The following is a 19,438-nucleotide window of genomic DNA, read 5'->3' as shown; positions in this document are numbered from 1 at the left end:
TGCGGCTCATGTTGCTGGGCGCGGGCGGGCAGAGGCGCAGCGACGGCGGCCATGGCGGGGCGGGGCGGGGCGGGCAGGGTAGGGCTGGGCTGGGCTGGGCTGGGCTGGGCTGGGCTGGGCTGGGCTGGGCTGGGCTGGGCTGGGTTGGGTTGGGTTGGGTTGGGTTGGGTTGGGTTGGGATCGGTCGGTCGGTCGGTCGGTCGATCGATCATCGGAGGCATCCGGCGTGAGCCCCCACGGGCTTCCCCGGCCCGGCCTTTCCCCACCCGGCTGCAAAAGAAACAGCAGGGGCAGGCGTTCTTACTTCTAGGCCATACTTGCGGTCGGTACTGGGGTGGGGGGCACTGGTCCAGTTGCCGGGAAGGACTTTCCCAGGCAGGCGCCTTGGGTTCTGTCAGGCCGGCGGGGTGGCTGCAGCAGGCCGGGCAGGGCGTGGATTTGGCTGTCCCGCGCATATGTATGTCTGGTATCGTTGCCTGCTCCAATGTCACAGTTAATTGGGAAAAAAATTCCGATGCTGTGAAGAAGTCTGTCTCTTAGTAACGTCGGGGGGAGCTGAGTCGTCTCAGCACTTTGTGAAGCCGAGCCCTGGACAGCCCGTGGAAATGGAGCATCAAATCATCCATTGCAGGGAAGGGTGCAGGAGGTAGGAGGCTTGTCTCGGCTGTGTTTCATGCTGCGCAGTTTATTGTTAGTGGTAGATTAGGTTTTAGTCAGTGTTTTCAGATGGCATCCCTCAGGCAAAGAGAAGGTTTCAAACTCCATGATTTCGTACAGAAAAATGAGCTGGAGTGCTCTTGCCAGTCACCTTGAACTTTCCATTTTTTGTCTGTCCACTACAGAGGCTGCAAGATTTCTTTTTCTTCACTTATATATTTATTCACTGTAAGTAAATATTGCATTGCAGCTTTTGATGGATACAGCTGGAGACTGTAGGAAGACACAAGCGAGAGTGAGTCCCAATCCCCTGACACGCCTGCAAGAGGTAGAACCCTGCGTGGCAAAGCGGCGCTTGTCACAGGCACGCCACCGGGCTACGCTGGCAAGACTCCTCAGTGGCTTGCGGGTAGCTGTTTTATCCCAGTCAGACAACTCGGTCTCAAAGGTGCGGAGCAGTGACTGTATTTCTCTGTGTATCGCTATTATACACGGGTATGTTTAAATTTAACCAGGTTTATTAGTATGACCGCTGTATCTTTATGAGTGCTAGCATGTGTGTAATTTCACTGTGTGCATCTTTCCTGGATCCCTTTTACTTTAAAGCTGCCAGCTTCGCGTGAGCAAATTGTTCACTTTGTAGTCTCTGGGTCATGGGTTTATCATGTGGCTTATCTGCCCTTTTCTTACAGGGTTTTTGCAGTTTCTTTATAGCTTTGTGGCTTCTTTATAGTGTTTTGGAAACAAACCAAGGGATCCCATGATGAAGTTATCTTGATTTCGCAGCATTTTGCTAGGAAATCAGAATAGTGAGTTTAGGGACAGAAGAAGTTACAGGGGAGGGAGAAATTCATTCAGCCTTATGAGGTGCACTCTGTCTCCAAGATACTGGAAAAATAAGTCAGGAAACAACTAACCACCAGTACTGTTTATTGGTCTCTACTAAACTAAGAAACTATTTAATCAAAACAAAATTGTTTATAAAAATTAAATTGACCCAAAATACTGAGAAGACGGATATTACCCTGCTCAAGGCAGAGGAATGAACAGGAGCCCTTTTATCCTCAACTCTGCCACCAATTCATTTCGTTAGATTGGTTACTTCCAGTTTTCCAGTTTTTAAAATGGAGAGGGTAATGACTGTTTAGGACAGGAATTGCCCTTGTAAAGGGCTTTGAGGCTCTGAACATGCAAAATACTGCTATCTGGGGCTTGTGCCTGGTGAACCCCTTACCTCTCATGCAGTTTGAGGTAAGAGTTCAGTGTACCATGTTCTGAACAAGATGCAAGTTAAGCTGAAGTCACCATGATCTCAGAAGCCAAGACTAAACAGATACTTGTTTTGTCTGGTCTAAGGGGACTATCCTCACATACCAATTCTTAAAATTGCTTTTAAAAAATTGCTAGTATCATGTGCCCCTTGTGTGACTTTTGGGGGCCAAGGAAGATTAATATCTTCAAGAGCCTAAATACAGAAGTTCACTCATGATCCTAGTGCTTCGTGTCTGGCTAAAATATCCAGCGTGAAAGCTCTGCAAGGTAGACATCCTGTCTAAGGTGATTGTGGATGGTCTCACCGATCACCTAAATATTGAAATATTTTTGAGATGTGTATGTTTAAATGAATTGGCCATGCTCGCTATAAATGATGAAGGAATGATGTGCAGCACTGAAGTTATTCCAGTTTACATCAGTGTAGCTGAGAGTAGAACATGGCAAAGGCTTCTCCTAGCAAAATTCTCATGGGAAATCATTAGTAAAGTCTTATGCCTAAACTCGGTAGACATCCAACAAGACTTCACAGCATGGTATTGCTGGACATACTCCAAGAAGAGAACGATCCAAACAAGACCAGTTGCTGATGAAAGAAGATCAGAGTTAAGTAGCAAATGTCTATGTGACTGGGTATTATGTGTATGTATTGCATAATATATACCCAAATATTTATATTCTATATTTAAGATTGCTCTGGTATTAGTTCTTTCCCCTTTTCATATGGATAAGGCTAGCTGATGAAACAACACAGTTGTTTTCACAGAGACATCGAGATAACTGAAGGTCAAAATGACGGAAAAGTGAAGAAAACAACCGAGGCATGTTAAAACATTTTAATCTAGTCAGAGCAGAGAGCAATTGGTTCTGATTTCTTCTTATGTTTAGTATCAGGTTTTGCGTAAGGCTAAGAAATCTATCCAGAAGCTGGAGCAAACCTTGGGTTCTTTGCTGAAGATGGAAGGTACTGTATGCAAGTATTTGCCTTGGACAGAGTGCCTGGACTTGTTTTTTATTTACTTGTTAAACAGAGGCAGATAGGTACACGGCTGAGTCCATTAAAGCATTAGAGCCAACTGTGGCTTTAGTTGTAGCAATAAGCAAGGGATAGCACAAAAGTCTATTGACGCATGGAGCACTGAACCTCAGAAATCTCCCTCTGACTCTCAGTCGTTCCTGCCCCCTCCCCAGCCTAAGTGAAGAAAGGAAGTAAGTAATTCCTGGTATCCCATGGCAGCAGGCAGTTCAGGCAGAGTGCCCTTGTCACCCTGCTGCCGATTCACCCCCAGCAGGTGTGGGGCTGGCGTGAGTCCCCAGGCTGCATGCTTGGGCTCCCACTGAGAGGCTGCAGGAGCACGTGTGCTCCTCCCAGCCACAGCGATACACAGTGCGAGTCACAGCCATCATGAGCACCCAGAGTCAGCACAGCCAGAGCTTAAACTTCAGAACAGCAGGCTCTGGTGTGAGTTAAAGGAGAAGGACAGAGAAGCTGTTGAGGATTTTCTAGTATAGGAAATGGAAGCCTTTAGTTAAGAATTTACTGTGATAGAAACGGGTAGTAGAGAGATGCTGTGGTTTTGTTTTCTTTCAGCTTGGCAGGTCGTCTTCATGCACTCCTCCGTCACCACCTGCGACACCATGCATCATGCTCATCTAGCATGTGCTGTCAGCAGTTGAGGCAGCTCCTGCTGAGGGGCTTCACGCCCTCGCCAACGTGCCTTCTGTTTACTGGTTCTGGCCACTGTGTCCAGTGGAAGCAAGTAGGACTGGGGGCTGATGGGGTTGAGGCCTAGGACATACTTTTGTGTCCCTTCAAGTGTCCAAATTACTGTCATCTGGAAAAAAATGTTGCTATTCATGCAACTTGCACCTCCAATAATTTACATAAATTAAAAGTCCCAGTGCTTAAAATGAGCAATCTCCTCTGAACCCACATCCTTGGATAACCCATAAAGGTCAGTCATAGGTAGAAGGAATAGTTTGACAGAGCAAAATTGAAGGGATCACAAGCAGTGAGGCTGGTTGAAGAGAGTTTGGAGGTAAACTTCCCCTTGTATTTACTTGCATATATGTACAATTAGTACTGCTTTTGAATCATGGGTTGGTTGTCAGGGGTACTTACATGCAATTTGTTCATTATATGGCAATCACAAAATACTGTATTGACTGGTGCTTGCCTGGACTTTGATTTGCTGGTTGTTTTCACCATCAGTTCTGTCAGACCAATGTTAGGAAGAAGGCAATGATTCTAAGTTCCTCAATGATCATAAACTCCCAATATTGCTAGTTACATTGTAGGAGAGGCAGAGGTGTCTCCTTTCACATCATTTTTGCCTAATGAAAAGCTCTGGCTCATGAAGGAGCAGTTGTTGAAATTATTCTGTTTTATTGGGGCTGAGGGTGAGAGGGAAGCCAAAACTGCCGCTGATGTGACAGTAACCTTTCTGCTGACAACAGAGTCCTTCAGCTTGGAGGATGGGAACCCGTCCCACTTGGAGGAAGTCAGGGAGGAATATGTCAAGAGGCACTTCAGTAATCACAGGTAAGGGCTTATACCAATCCAGGAAAGATGATAATGCTTTGCACTTGCTTCCATCCCAGCATCTCTGAACCTCATTGTCATTGCTACTGAATTTCCAAGCCAAGGCCTTTCATCGTGAGGAAGAGATGAAGAGATTTCACCTGGACCCCTATAATCCTGTACAGTCCATTAGCACTAAGAATGTTGTTGGTCTCATTTCCAGTCAGTGCTTGTATTTCCTTTCCCTTCTATGTAGCTCATCTCCACCAAGGACTTCTCATTTGCCTACAAAGCAAAAGGAAGAGGAGAAAGCTGGCTTGGGAAGAATGGCCCTGGACTCTGGAGTGCCCATGACAAGGGCCTTATTAATCCACTTAAGTTGTTCATGTGGCTTTTTTTCTTGCTTATTCTTTCCAGGACTGCATCAGCCTCGGAAGCTGTGAGTGAGAGTGACTCTGCCATCTGGTATTTGATTGAAGAATGTGAAAAACAAACAACGGAAGAGGATGAGAGGCCAGAATTTATCCAGTCTCCAGACACTGCATCCCTGGATCTGGTGGAATTTGAACGGTAGGTGCACCCCATGTTGCCTTCAGTTTTTTAATTCGTTTGCATTAACACTGTGCATCCAGTCGCTGCTGTTCGTGCAGCCCTGCTGGAGCGTGCATCTGCCTTGCAGAAGCCTTATGCCAGCAACTTTGGCCCTGCTGGTGATGAAGCTGAGCAACCGCCCAAGTCCCTTACCTGCGACTTGTATGTGAATGGACTTCCAGCATCATAGCAGCCCCCAGCACTCCAGGCCTTGGAAAGTCCCTGAAGATTTTCCAGCCATCCTCAAGAAAGAGAAAGAATTTTCTTTCAAGTGTGTCAGTCCCTGTGTGGCCATGCGTTACCACTGATGGCTTGCAGAGTAAGATGCAACATACCTGCTAACAGTAGTGGTTTAACAGGCCAGCTCAGGTGGAATAGGAGGTTATGCATCCAGAATGATTTATGCAGGTGCGTGTCCCCGTGTGTTTGTGGTATCAATACCACTATCAAGTGTAGCCCTGCACAATGGGCCTAGATTTTAGGAATGTAGAAATTGCTGCACCAGATGAAATTCTCAAGAGTCTAGCTGTATGTGTTCTGGGGAGGTGCAGGAACCAGAGGTAGGCAGATACTTTCCCTCACAGTGATGTTCATCCTGCCTCTAATGGCATTGTTATGAGGAGCTTGAGCACTGTTGCCCCTTCCAGAAATAGACCCTTAGCTCCTGGCAGCTTGGAGTACCTTTTTTGTGGGATCTGAGCAGAGTAAGGCTGTATGTGACAAGGGAAGATCAGTCCTCAGTGGTGATCTGGAAGATATTAGAAAACACTCCTAAAAATGTCTGCAACGTGAGGGGGGAGGAGGGGAACCTAAACACTTACCTGTGTGTTACACTTACAACTAGCGGGTGTGAGTCTGTAACCCCCTGTAGGATCAGCTTTTAAGTGCCTGATGCAGGACCTAAAAATCAAAGACCTCTATTCTCATGTCAGTGGTCCGTGTATTTTAATCTGGGGTTGTACTGGTGAAATTGCTGTTTTTTTCAAAGTTACTGATATCTTAAGACTGAGTACATTATTCATCACATTCTTCCCCTTGCTGTCAGACAGCACTAGGAGGTACTTAGAGGTCATGGATGCTTTTCCAAAAGGATGAATGATCATTTAATTGAGATTTGAAAAACAGATGGGTGTTTAATCTATCCTGTACCATTCAAGGAGAGTTAGTTTCACCCTAACCATTCCAGAGTTAAGAATATGCAGTGCAGGAGAATCCACAGCTGCAGCTGGTGTCCTCTTCCACAACATCACCATCATCAACAAAAACTTTTGCAGTTCCTTCTTTTCTTTTGCTTTGAACTGGTGCTTATTTATAAAATTCCCTTGGATTATTAGTTTTTCATCAAAATGAGACTGTAGCTGTGCCAGCAGATGGCACCAGCCTCCTGCTACTGTTCTTGCTTTTGCTCCTGTGAGAACTGAAGGTGGCTGCAGTTAAGGTTATCATTTACAAGACATTGAAATGTGCTGAATCAAGATTTTCTGGGGGAAGTAAGATCTATTTCATCAAAAACTGCAAGACAGAGCCATAAACACCTGACTTTACCCTTCTTCACTGACAAGGTAGACCAGGGCCTGTACTGTGTGGGCTCTGGCGCTTACCCAGTCTTACAGCAGATTGCAGTTGGTTCATAGCTAATTCTTCTTAAAAATTATCTTTTATAACAAGCATAAAACAATAGGGACTCTTCAGCAAAGAAAATAACAGCCTTTTGGTGATCATCTAATCACATTATTTGGCCAGCATCAGAAATGCTTTGAGCTTCAACAGACTGGGGTTTTTTCCATGTCCAGCAGCAGGAGCTACAATGGTAGGACTACATAGTACTCTGTCCAGTGCAAAATACGGTTGTCTCCTTCCAGCTGGGAAGGAAATAGTTAAGTCATGGTTCAAGCTTAGTTTCTTTAGCAAAGCAGTCTAATAGTGATTCATATTCTTGTTTGAGAAACTCCAGATCCTTTGTTTGGAGCTGGACATCCAGAATCCTTGGTAAGCGCAGTAACGCTTATTCCCCTTCTGGTATTTTGTCTCAAGCAATCATGGAAAATACTCCAGGGTAGGGAAACTGGCATTTAAACATATTTATGCTGCATGCAGAATTATCTTAAGATTTCCAATATTGGTATGCTGGAACAAATATTTTTTTTAAAAAAACAGAAGACTGAACTCTTTTGAGTTACTTTCTCATGCAATACTGTTCAGTTAATCAGGAAATGTGCTCATTTGGGACATCTTCCAAGGAATCATTTTGAGCCCAAACTTAGTAACAATGACTGCTGTTTATAGAACTCTTGGTTTGTACTCCTTTGATCTTATTATTTTTATCTGAGAAGCTCTAAGCATTTAATAAACGTGAAATAACCTTCAGTGCTGCTTTCCAAAGTAGGTATTATTATCCCTGGTTCACTGTGCCACACAATGCTAACAGAAGAAGCAGGCTCGTTCTGAGATTTAGTCACCGGACTGAAATTATGATGCTTATGTTCAGTTGCCAGTTTCATTACAGACTGCATAGAAGTCAATCTTAGGGATGCGTTTCCTCAGATGTAAAATGTTGAAATTGATCTCGCATGTTTATTTAAATCAGAGCATTCAGGCCTGGGATAGTGTTTTTCTATCTGCATGTACAGTACCTAATAAGTCAGGATATGACCTCAGCCAAGGCTTTTAAGTGTAGTGCAATGCCAGTAAAAGTATAAAAAGTGACTTAGAGTGTAAAAGCCTCAGAATACAAAGGCAAGTAACTCAAAATTTATTAAATGCCAAAATGAGGTTTGCCTGTGCAACAAGTTCAGCCTGCAGCACCTGGAGCTTCTGTTGTGAGGCAGTCCTGCTGAGGCTATCACTGGAGCCTGCCTTTTGTGGATGAAATCTTGGCAGAACAGAGTTGCTAAAATCTTCAAACAGTGTTGGGCAACCTTCAGTAATTGTATGAAGTCTTAGAGGGGGGAGTCAGTGAAGTAGTTATGAATCAGAGCTACTCACCAGTCTCCTGCTGATTTACAGTAGATGGCTGCCTCATAGCCTGCTCTTAAGAGATGCTCCCTTTCCTTTCATTACAGATACCTGTATTTTTATAAGCACACAGTGGACCTGCTGGTAGAGCATGGAATTGTTTGCACTGAGGAGGTGCCTCTTCCTGAGGTCTCCACAGCTATTTCCCACCTCTGGCAAGAGCTTTCTGAAGAAAGGAGAGACAGCATCTTGCAGTACTGTAGCCAGAGAGACTTCCTCATGGATCCTAAGGCTGCTTGCCAAGAGCCTGCATGCACTGAAGGTAGTGTGAGGGACAGCCGAGGTAACAGTGAGGAAGCCAGTGGTTCCTCAGGCTCCACACCAGAGGAAGTAAGTGCTCAGTAACATACATCATCTGCCTCTGAAACTCCAAGCCTTCAGTTGCTACTTGGCTCTGCAGCTTTTAATTGGAAACATACAGTAGTTGTAATTAAGCTTTCCCAAGACCTCTTGAATGCAGTCTGAGTAAATGTCTGCAGCAAATTCTCTCTTGGTAAGATACACAGCAAGCTATAGGAGTGCAGTGGTAATAATTCTGCTAGTCTCCACTGACTTGTAAAGTTTTTGTGCTAAGTAACAGTTAAATTTGCTCTAACTTGCTCCAGGGGGAGAGAGCAAGAACAGGTATTATACAGTTACTGTTCTCTGTAAACTCTCCAAGGAGCACAGATGACCTAAATCCAGAAGGAATACCCAGTTTGCCAAGGCCTGCTGTGTTTTGGGTTGGGTCGTTTTTTTCATCAAAGAACTTGGTAGGAAAGAAAAAGTATTTGTAGACCAGTTCCAGTGGTACAGGGCTAATGACTGCCTGTGCCATGCACCTTTGCAGAGCCAAGAAGTCAGTGACTGAGTAGACCAGGGCATTTGTTAAAAAGAGATGAAATAACAGCCAACTCTTTGTAAACTGTTCCTGGAGCACTGATTACTTAAGCAACTAGCTGCTCAAAGACATGTGTGTAATTTTATTAGCTGCAAGGGAGGGACAGGTGTCCACCTTTAGCATATAAGTAATTACATTGACAAGTTCTTTTTGAGTCTCAGGACACAACTCATATTGCTGACCTCCTTAGGAAATGTCATGGGGTTGTTGCATGTACAGTACTTTCTGGCACAGAAAATGTGTGAACTGTATTATGGCAGAGTGAACTAATGAGCTTATTGCTCTGTCACAGGGAGCATCTAAACTCCTTTGTAAGCCAGGTCGCACACTACACACTAGAATCAGATTTGGGGAGACTGGCCAGTACAGCTGAGATCTCTAGCCATAAGCAGCAGCCCACAATCAAGTCTCTAAAGCACTGATACAATTCATGTTTTTTACTGATTTTTTGGGAAATGTAATGTTAAGTCTAATTCCTCGAGTTTGAAGCACAGGCCTAAGGGAATGGATAAACCTTGGGTTCTTAGTCATGAAATACAGTTATTCCTTATTATTCCTGCCTTCACAAAACCCTCTTGGTTTACTCTAGCTGTAAACATACAAATGTACCTGTTAAATGGAAAGAAAGAATATCATGCTTTTAAAGACTTCATTATGAAAAGTGATGCCCTAGGTAAAACTTTTAGGTGGCTGGTTGTGTTGACATCTGAAGTGTTTTCTCTGATAGGTAATGTTTGAAGATGCATTTGACGTTGCTGCTGGTTTCCTTGACAGAAGCGAGACTCAGGGAATGTCTAGCAGAAGGTAAATTACAAACTCACCCCTTTTGCTAGACAGGGTAAGTTAATAGCCCACTGTCAATACTCCACAAGTTTGCTGTGGGGTGAGGCAATAGCCTAGCTTCCTTTTTTGTGCCTAATTTTTAGTAAATGGTTAGACTAGCAGCCTCCAGCAATTGTGCTCACAATAATACTGGCTCTTAAGGTGCAAAAGTGAAACGACTAATAAGCATTTACGGCAGAATCGGTAAGAATCACTTACTAAGAGCACTCCATCACTTCAGGATAACTGGGTTCCCTCTGATTTTCTTCACCACTCTGCATAGCTTTGTATCTTTTCAAATTACAATATTTGCAATGTTTTCTTTTCTCTCTCTCACTTATCAGGTCTATGAGGACCATAAGGCATTCCCTGGATAAGTCAGCTAATCATAAACTGTGCTCTCATTTAATGAGAAAAAAATTATCATTTTTTAACATTGTCTCCCTTACCTTTTTCAAGTACCCTTATTCAATCACAAGGAGGTGATCAAGCTAAAGTGTGGTTGACCTAAACAGTAACATCAGAGATACACAAGACCTATTTAATAATAACATCTCTTTCCTCTGCAGGTCAGATGAGTTACCTAAAAGAACATGTCAGATACAAAGCTGTCACTGCCTCTGATTTTTCCCAATAGACCAAAGAAAGAAAAGGGTTGCTTTCCTCAAAAGGAAAAATCACATTATGACTCATCTTTTATGCATTCTTGCTACTTAGTCTTCATTAGGATTGTTTCTCTTTGCAAATAGTGTTTTTTATCTGTTTTTTTAATCCCATTTTCTACTTATTTTTCCATATTTAGAGAGTTCTTTAGTGTGAATCTCTTCCTCTCTTTCATCACCATTCCACCTTTCACTTCCAGAACAGAATGACTGCAAATAAGGTTATTTTGGTTGTTGATCAGAATATACTTGAATATGTAGTAAAGCTTAACAAATGTGTATCCATTAAATAACATTTGTTAGGTCACAATTGCTGTTTGCTTTTAAAATAAGATTAAGTATTCCTTAATACTGCGATGTATTACCATGATCTTTACACTCTGTTTTAGGTCCCAAATTAGATTAGTATTTCAGTAGTGAACATTTATCCTGTTCCCTTCCTTCCCTATCACTCTGTGCCTAGTAATTCTGGACAGAGGTGTGATGGCAGAACTTTGTAAAATCCCAGGGAGAACACAGAAGTGAGGTCCAGAATGAATATCTTAGCTTTTTGCCAAAGTTACCTGTTAACCTGAGTACAAACCTGCCAGTGACAGCTAATATTTCATTTCATGACCACATGTTACTGCATTCACTCAAAAACTTTATAATAGAAGTCAAAGCTCTTCCTCTGAACAACCCTACAAAATACACTACCAAATAACTATTGTTGCTTTCTGTTATAATGGATATATACTTTTCCCAAAAACAGTGTTACTATAGCTGTCGTGTATCAGTGGATCTCTTTGTTGTGGTACTGGTTTCTTGTATTGCTGTTCTCTGTTCTTACATATCTTCCTTGCATTTGTTAGACAATATCTCATCAATACGTCCCTGTCTTGTTTGGCTATTGTCTTTAATATCAGAATCATCTTGAAAACAATTTGAATCTTTTAATTTATAAGTAAAATGTGGAGGAGAGAAAGTAAGTAGGAGGAGAAATGAGGGAACAGGAAATTAAATATAGTATCTGGTTCTATTTTCAGTTCAGCATTCGCAGGCTGCACTTCTGAAAATCCAGAGGATCACCACGGACTCTATCTGCAGATCACTGACTTCCTAAAAAACCTCTTTTTTGCTAATACACAGTTTTGCCAGGTAAGCTTTGCTAAAGGGTTCCTTATAGAAGGAGCAATGTATTTCTGTCATTGTCAGAAAGGGATTTCAGTTTTCTGTGCTTCTGATCATATACGAACTTGGGGATCGTCACTTCAGATGTGTCATTCCAAAAGGTCAGTTGGATTGCCTTTGTAAGAGGCAAATGTGAGGGATTATTATTGCTTAGAATATTATTCAAAACAGCAAATGACATGAGGAATTTTTTTTTCTATTGTTTGCATGAAAGTTCCTTGTGGAAAAGCTTGTGTTCTCATCTGAGCAGGTGAAGATCAGTTTGCAATTCTCCATTAACCCATAGCCACTTCATTCTGAGCTCAGTAGGACCACCTTCTGCTTGTCTGGGTGCCAGGTTCCCTACCTTGAGCCCTCCGCTGGCAGGCCTTAGGAGTAGGGTATTCGTGTCCTTGAAGAGCTGATAAACATCTGCTGTGCTGTCTCTTAACTTCAGCCTACCGTTGTAGGTTCGCTGAGCCTGAAGTTATTGTGTTTGCAGTGTTCTTTCTCCCCTTCTTGCCCTCCTGCCAAGGAGGTGGCTCAGAGCTTGCACATGGGTTGAGGACCGAAAGGGTAATATCCCTCAGCAAGAGCATGCTTGTTTGGGCTTATAGTCAACCTCCACGGTAGCCACTGTTTTGCTATTTTCTATCACCCAGCTTCCACCCAGTCTCTGTTACTTGAGCAGATGCTCCTTTGAAGGAAATAGAGTGTTTGTGATGAGGGGTAATTGGGACAGAAAACAGAGCAGAAACTAGTGTTGCAACACTATCTGAATCTATTGCATAGTGACTGCTGTGTGCCATTTGGTTCCCCCCATCTCAGGGAGGCAGTAGCACTAGAGGAGGTGCAGAGGATGGCAGCAGGCACAGCAAAAGACATTAAACAGGAGCTACTGGAGTAGGACTCTTCTGCAAAAAAGACTGAGGGTACTGTGAGAGAATTTTGATCCTAAATGGTGTGGATTTGGTACACAGAATGATTATTCATTGCGTCTAACACCAGAAGAACTAGAAAGCACCCAATGAAGTGAACAAACAACACATTAAAAAATACTTGTACGTGCAAATTACCAGATTTAACTCCCAGGGCATCAATCCATTGACAATTACTAAATGTGAAGGTCCAGATACAATTTCCAGCTCAGAAGGTCCTCACAGCACAGTTTGCCATAATGTGGGAGCATATATTGTGGAACAGAGCACACTGCATGCACAATTCTTGCACTTTTTGTCTAAACATCCACTCCCGGCCATTGTCAGCCACCAGGCACTGATCTACACAGCCCTTTGGTCTATGAATAGCTATGATGTTCTGCGTAAGAGCAGAGCTCTTTCTGTGTTTATGTAAATGACCATGAACTAAGCAAGCCTAGAAAAGAAAGAAAAGCTTTAGGCAAGATACGATGTTTTCCAGTTTTAAATTTCCTTTGTGAATGTCATGCCTGGCAGGATTAGGTGGTCCCATTTTGTTCTTCTGCTTGGTGCTGCATTGCTATATGCGAGCCCAAGTCCTTCTCACAGGTCCCAGATAAGGTGGCATGAGAAGTGGTAGTGCTTCTTTCAAGCCTTAAAGAGGGACATTTGAAATAAAACTAGGAGAATGGGAACAATGGGAAGACGGGCAGCAAAAGAAGCTCAAGTACTGCAAACTGGCAGCTCAGTGAGCTCTCTGTATTAAAAAGGAAATAAAAGGCTGCGCACACTTCTTTTATGCAGGAACTTTGAGTTGTCTGTGGTAAGACAATAAAAAGGGAGTTTGAGCAGAAATCACCCAGACTAGAGCGTACTGATAATGTGAAGGTCACAATCTGTTTTGGTTTAGATAACTGCAGTACAGCACATCTAGAGAGTCCTGCCAAGAGGAAAAAAAAAAAAAACAACTGACAATTTTTTGTTTTGAGGGCAGAAATTCAGCTCTATCTCAAATCAAACAGATTGAGGCACTTATGGAAGTGGTTGCAGAGTGCGGATAGGAGACGTTCCAGCTAGCTTGAAACACACCAACTCAGGTAGCAGCAGAGAGCTCAGTGTAGGCTATACACCTTACCCCAGAAATTGGGCTACTTGGAGCATCAGAGACTCCTGGACTTTACAGGGAAAGGAGCCCTTCCTGCTTACCTTATGGGTGTGACTGAACCCCTGCAGACCATTCCCCTTCCCTTGATGTAGTACCTGTGATGGTGCTACTCTAGCCCAGGATTTTGAGCAGTGCTGGGATAAATTATCCCAAGGATCAAGTGATGTCCTGGTGCACTGTGAACACACCTTGTAGAAGATACAGAGGTGGGTAGCAGGTATGGTACCAAGGCAAGGCATGCGATGTGCACCTGACTGAAATACAAAAGGCAGCCTATGGTCTCCTTTCCTGATGAGCTGATGAGGTGTTGGGCTTTATTGCTGGTCATTACGTGCCAGTTATGGCATTTCTGGTTAATTGTCCAGGTAGAAAGTACTATTGTCGGATTGTGTATGTTCGCTGTTTTTTGGTCACAGATACAGAGTGCAGCTCCTCTTGAGCTGCTGCCCTGGCTCTCGAGGCTGCCAAGGGCATGCACCCCACTGGTATAAAATGCTTGAGAAAGACTCAAAAGAGAGGAGGGAGGAAATCATTTGGACAAGGAAAGGGAGGGCTTTTAAAAGGACAGTGACTCAAAAATGAGAACTGGAGCATGGAAGCTACATTGTAGAGAAATATTTCTGAGCATGAGATTAGTTAAGCAATCTTGTCGTTTTTCAAGAGCTGTTGTCTTAAGGTCACATCATAAGAGATGCTTAGCAGCAAAGACAGTAAAGAATTAATTTAGATTGAAGTCCAAAGGTTTTACAATATCTAAGTGAAGTCAGTGGGGTTTTTTTCTAAATAGCAATGAGCACCTTTGCATCTTCAAAGACACACTTTCTTTTAAAATTATGGATTTTAGACGAGTCACTTTACAAGCAAGTGGGATTCAGTGCTCCTTAAGCTATACGTTTTTTAAATAGCACCTATTTTTAAAAGCAGTCTTGCCCTACAGTCTTGCATCAATGCAGAAGGTGGACTAGATGGGCTGCAGGCATGAACACTTTCATCTCCTAGACTTTGATTTCTCAAGAGCCACTTACTCTCTATAAGCTGGCAAAAGAGAAGACCATTTCCTTCCTTTGCTAAAAGAGCAGCAAAGCCTGAAGTCTGAAGTCAGCAGAAGTTAAGGGCTCAAAGAAGCTCTCATATCTTCAGAGACTGTTATGTTACCCACTTGCTACCACAGTTGGTAACACCTGTCTAAATTATGTAAATAGGCACAGGGTGGAGCCCTGAAATTGGTTGAAATTTGAGCCATTCTTTATCAGGCACCTCAGGCAGATCTCAAACTGCAACCTGCAAAAATCACAAATCACAAGTGCTGATTCAGAGAGGAGGGAGGGCTCATGGCGTGTTAGCTGACATATGCCAGTGCTTGACCAAATAAATGCATATTTGAAACACAATCAACTCCTGTAGTTTTTAATCCTGCTTGGCTTTGGGGGGCTTTCAGGAAGAAGATCTACAGTTTGATTATGAGACTGTGATGCTGAGGTGCACTGAGACCTTCGATGATGAAGATTTCTAAACAGTATCTCTGTTTGCTGATGTTTTGCCAAGCATTGCCAGGAGTACCAGGCATGTGACAAGACTGCACCTTTTTCAGTGAAGCACCTCTCCAAGGAGAGTGTGGAGACACTATGTTAAAGTGGTTTGTTACTGTTGACTTCCCATTCCCTCATCAGTGTTTCTTGATATATCAGTTGAGTAATTTATACCTTTAAAAGTTCCAGGTTTTAGATATTTATAAAATCTTAAGAAATACTTTTGTCTATTGCTTTTTAATGTTTAACCTCACTTCACAGGTAACTGAGGCATGTACAGTTAGGTGACCTTGCCTAGCATAAGCTGTGGAAGAGCTGCAGAGAGGGCACATTAGTGACAGCCTGCACACCCCTATAGGATGCAGATCTCAAACTGCAACCTGCAGAAATCACAAAATGCCCTGCACCCTGGCAGTGATTACTTTTCCTGTACAATTTTTCAGCTCAGGCTGACAAGGAAAGAGGGATTTACTCACAGAGAGTGAGATGGGGCTCTTCTATCTCTTTATGAGGACAACAGCAGTGGCCACCCACTCCCAAATCACCCAGAGAAGTGCAGGCACAGTAATACACTTTGGATTATTTACTTTTTTAAAGTGTGTAAAGCTGAGTGATCAGCCCTGTGCTCTTCTGCCGCACCTCATTCTTTGATGAGTAGTGCTGCTCAGATAGTGTCTTGGAATTAAAAATGCTGTGAAGATGAATAAAATCCTTCACATCTCAGAGCTATCATTAGAGGCTGTCTGCAGACTTGGACAAATTGTGTTCTGACAGTGGTTATGCTGAGGTTATGCTAACAGCCATCACAAACAGAAAGGCTGAAAATTTTATTTTAAAATCTAAAGCTGGCATGCTCAGGTATCCATCACTCTTCAGCAGACAGGCTTTTAGGCTGAATCCAAGAGGGCTGGGCTGTGGCCCAGCACTGCCTTGGTGCATAAAAGCATGATACATGCAGCTGTATTCAAGCAAACACATGTGGAGCCTAGTGCTGAAGTACAACGGGAGAATAATTCCTCCAGAGCGACTTCTGTCCCTGCAGTTGAGGCTGTGGTAGCACTCCTGGGTGGATGTTTGCCAGGCTGCTGTGTTTGGAAGTGGGAGTGGGGGGTCCCAATTACAGATCTTGTTTGGGTTCAAGAGCCCCTCTGAGTTCTCCAGGGTGCAGCCTTGCCTTTCCCTGGCCTTTCTAGTGTGTTTCATGTGTACAGGCTATCATTGCTTTGAGGCTATAACCAATGCTGGTTCTCCCTCCTCCTCTTCTCCCTCTCATTCCAAAATGCCAAGCATATGCATCCCCTGGGCAGTCTGGGTTTTGGGACACATGCTGGTTGAAATACATGTACAGACTTTGCAGGGAAACCAAGGTCAAATCAGTCTTTCCTTTAGCTAGTACAAGAGACATACATACGTACCTACAGTAATAAGTGTTTGCATTAAGTGTTCTGCCTGTGTTTTCTTATCATTGTGTAGTTTTGGGTGAAATAATAGGTTAGTTTTTCTCAGTGTTGAGGCTACTTTTTCTACAAGCTTTTAGTTGTAGAAATCTTACAGACTTCTCTCCAGTTCATTTGCCATGCAACATTTGGTCAGTTTTGTTACATTAATGATTCTTTCACCACATCCATCTTAATTACTGCATCAGCTGAGGTTGAACTTGGCAATACTGGCATGTACTGTAGGACAGCATGGGAGTAGATAATGTTCAAGGGTTAACAACTTTTTCTTATTAGCCTTTCAGTCCCACCCTTTTGAAGGACAGTAAAGGACAGAAGTTAAACAATAGAATATTTCATTTATAAATGACTTTAAGCCTGCCACCCACCAGAGGAGACAGTTTTAAATGGACACCATACACTATGTAGATGCATTCCCTCGATCATCACGTCAGAGCTTCTGATGCTTCACCAGGAGAATTTTAGGTTAAGACTGGCCTGAACATCAACGTGAAACAACAGGTGTGTTCAGGCAATGTGAAAATAATAACTCCTCCAGATGGTAGCAGGCTTTGTGGGAGGTGTTAGGGCATGAAGGAGGAAATGAAGAGCACATTACTTTGGTTCCTCCTCTCACACAATCCTAGTTTACAAGGGCACAGGCCTATGTCTAACATGGGAAGGCAGTTCCCTCTCCTGCAGAGCCAACACTACACAGACAATAGCTGTTTTGCCCTGGCATGCGTGAGGTCTGCTCTGCCTTGGCAGGGAAGTGGCCTTAATTCCTGAGCACGTTATTGCTACGTGTGCGCGGGTACTGCTTTCTGCAGCGCTTAGTGCTTAGTCTGATGGAAACTTTTCATGAAAAAATCTGGAAAATGTACGCTAGTAGGGTATGGAGGCAGGGCAGTGGGAAGGAGTTGGAGGCAGAAAGGCAGCAGGGAGGAAGGAGTGGGAAACATGAACGTATCAGTGGAAGTGTGGCTGTTGCAGGGGTTTGGGCAGACCAAGCTGAACAGGGCAGAGTGGGACCAGGTACATTAATTACAGCTGTGCTGCAATGTGGCAGCCCCTTACTTTACAACACTGTGAGCATAACATTGGGCAGACCTACTGCCCCACATCTTCTTGTGAGAAAGCTGTGAAAATGAGCCACTGATTAGCTGTTCTAGAGCCAGTGCAACCAGGTACAAATACCCATCACCGGATCTCCTTGGACAGAACAGCAGAGCATCTGCCTGGACTTCGCAATTAGCTGTCTGCCTCTCTGCAAAGCAGCAAGCAGGGTTACTCCACACCTGGTTGAAATCACTAAGTCTTGCTGCACTCAGGACTCAGGAGTAGCACAAAGGGTAATACAGTTGACAGGTAGCTGGCTGTTCTCCAGGCAATCCAGAACAGCCCTCAGGTGTTCAGTTTTAAACTTGAGGATCCTCTGATTTTCAATTATTTTCATTAAGTAGCAAATAAACAGAAGCTGTGTCCCTGCAGTGCAAAGCCAAAAGTGTTTCCAAACCTCAAGTGGCTGTGTGCAGCTGGAAGAGTGGTGGCACTTGCAGCCTAAGCCCTGCCTACTTAATTGTAAAATTTGTAAGTGTCCCCCCGAGGCAAATAAAACGATATTTTATAAATATATAACAAACATACCAAAAGGGGAATTTAAAGGACATTTAGGAGCCTGAGCTTGAAATAGGGACATAAGCAGCTTCTGAAAATTGCCTCTAAGCCTTAGCAACAGCAGACCCAGCTGCCCCAGACCAGCATACCCCACACACAGCTGTCTGCACCTCCTGGGCCATAGGATGTGCCAGGGCAACAACTGAGCCTCCACTGGGTATTCTGGCCCCCACATGCCAGAAGCTGTAATATCACGCCCAGCTCTACTCCAGGGAGCTTGCAAGCCAAATACAAGATGGGGACATACAGACACAGCAGCAAGCTGGGCATGCAGGAAAATGTCACAACAGATGAGCAATGTTCTCCGTCCTTGGGGTGGGGAACAAAAAGCCAACTGAAGACTGATTTTTATAGGAAACCTGTGCCAATATTATTTTTTTAACAAGTCTAAAGCAAATATACACCTCTGGCACTTGCCAGTATCCTAACATGCCTTACAAGGAGAAGCAAAAAGATATGGCTGCAGCCTCCACAGAGCTGACACAGAGCCAGTAAAATTACTGAGGGTTCCCCATTTGTGCTTCCCACCTCGCTTTTTCCATGTAGGGATCCCAACTGTAGCACCAAAGGAAAAAGTCTCACATGGAAGATAGAGCATCTGAGGGCTAGGTAGTACAGCAGGTTTTGGCCCTGTTGGTGTTGCTTGTGTACATTAAATGGTGTGCATTTATTAGCTGTATATCCTGTTCCCACCTAAACCACTCCTCCAGTGTGTGGCGGGTCTGGTCAGCAGCAGCCTGGCAGCTTCGGTACAGGACATGGGAACAGGGTGATGTAAACTAAAAACTCGCTTTCACACATGTGCTACAGCACAAGTAAATTCGAGAGTGATGATGAGTAAGGCCATGGGTTTGTCTGCTAGATCCTCTGGGAGCATAGGCTGGCTCTAAATGAGACGTAGTCAAGGTTGTGGAGGATGAAGAAGATACCAGAGCTGAGATGCCTGGGACTAGTCATCTCTGTAAAATCTGTGATGGTGGGGAGGGATCAGATATGCTTAACTGTGCAAATCATTTTTTCTCCCAAAGACATAACAAACAAAATCTTCAACGGAGGCACTCCAAGCTGCCCATAACAGCAAACTATTTATACCATAATGTTTCCTCCTTCAGGATCCCAACGGTCACACAATTGATCTATTCAGG

The 19,438-nt window shown here is 43.7% G+C and overlaps 1 protein-coding gene across 1 annotated transcript; it reads left to right on the top strand.

Moving 5' to 3' along the window:
• The first annotated feature begins 913 nt into the window (after positions 1–913).
• On the top strand, positions 914–15,164 carry STRA8 (stimulated by retinoic acid 8). The gene is made up of 8 exons (XM_009811721.2): positions 914–1,105; positions 2,818–2,893; positions 4,387–4,471; positions 4,868–5,020; positions 8,104–8,386; positions 9,664–9,740; positions 11,446–11,557; positions 15,090–15,164. Exons 1-8 carry the CDS (start codon positions 914–916, stop codon positions 15,162–15,164), a joined length of 1,053 nt encoding a protein of 350 aa, XP_009810023.2.
• Positions 15,165–19,438: the final 4,274 nt, after the last annotated feature.

This window comes from Gavia stellata, chromosome 4 (assembly GCF_030936135.1).
Source record: "Gavia stellata isolate bGavSte3 chromosome 4, bGavSte3.hap2, whole genome shotgun sequence".
Taxonomy (NCBI): domain Eukaryota; kingdom Metazoa; phylum Chordata; class Aves; order Gaviiformes; family Gaviidae; genus Gavia; species Gavia stellata.
Note: the sequence above shows the minus strand (reverse complement) of the source record. Positions and strands in the feature narration are given on the sequence as shown.

What these genes read in the sequence shown, in the direction of transcription:
- STRA8 (XM_009811721.2), top strand. Translation starts at nt 914, where the DNA reads ATGGATACAGCTGGAGACTGTAGGAAGACACAAGCGAGAGTGAGTCCC. An exon ending in TTCTTTGCTGAAGATGGAAG is followed by an intron (nt 2,894 to 4,386) that starts GTACTGTATGCA and finishes TGCTGACAACAG; the next exon opens with AGTCCTTCAGCTTGGAGGAT. An exon ending in CAGGCTCCACACCAGAGGAA is followed by an intron (nt 8,387 to 9,663) that starts GTAAGTGCTCAG and finishes TTTCTCTGATAG; the next exon opens with GTAATGTTTGAAGATGCATT.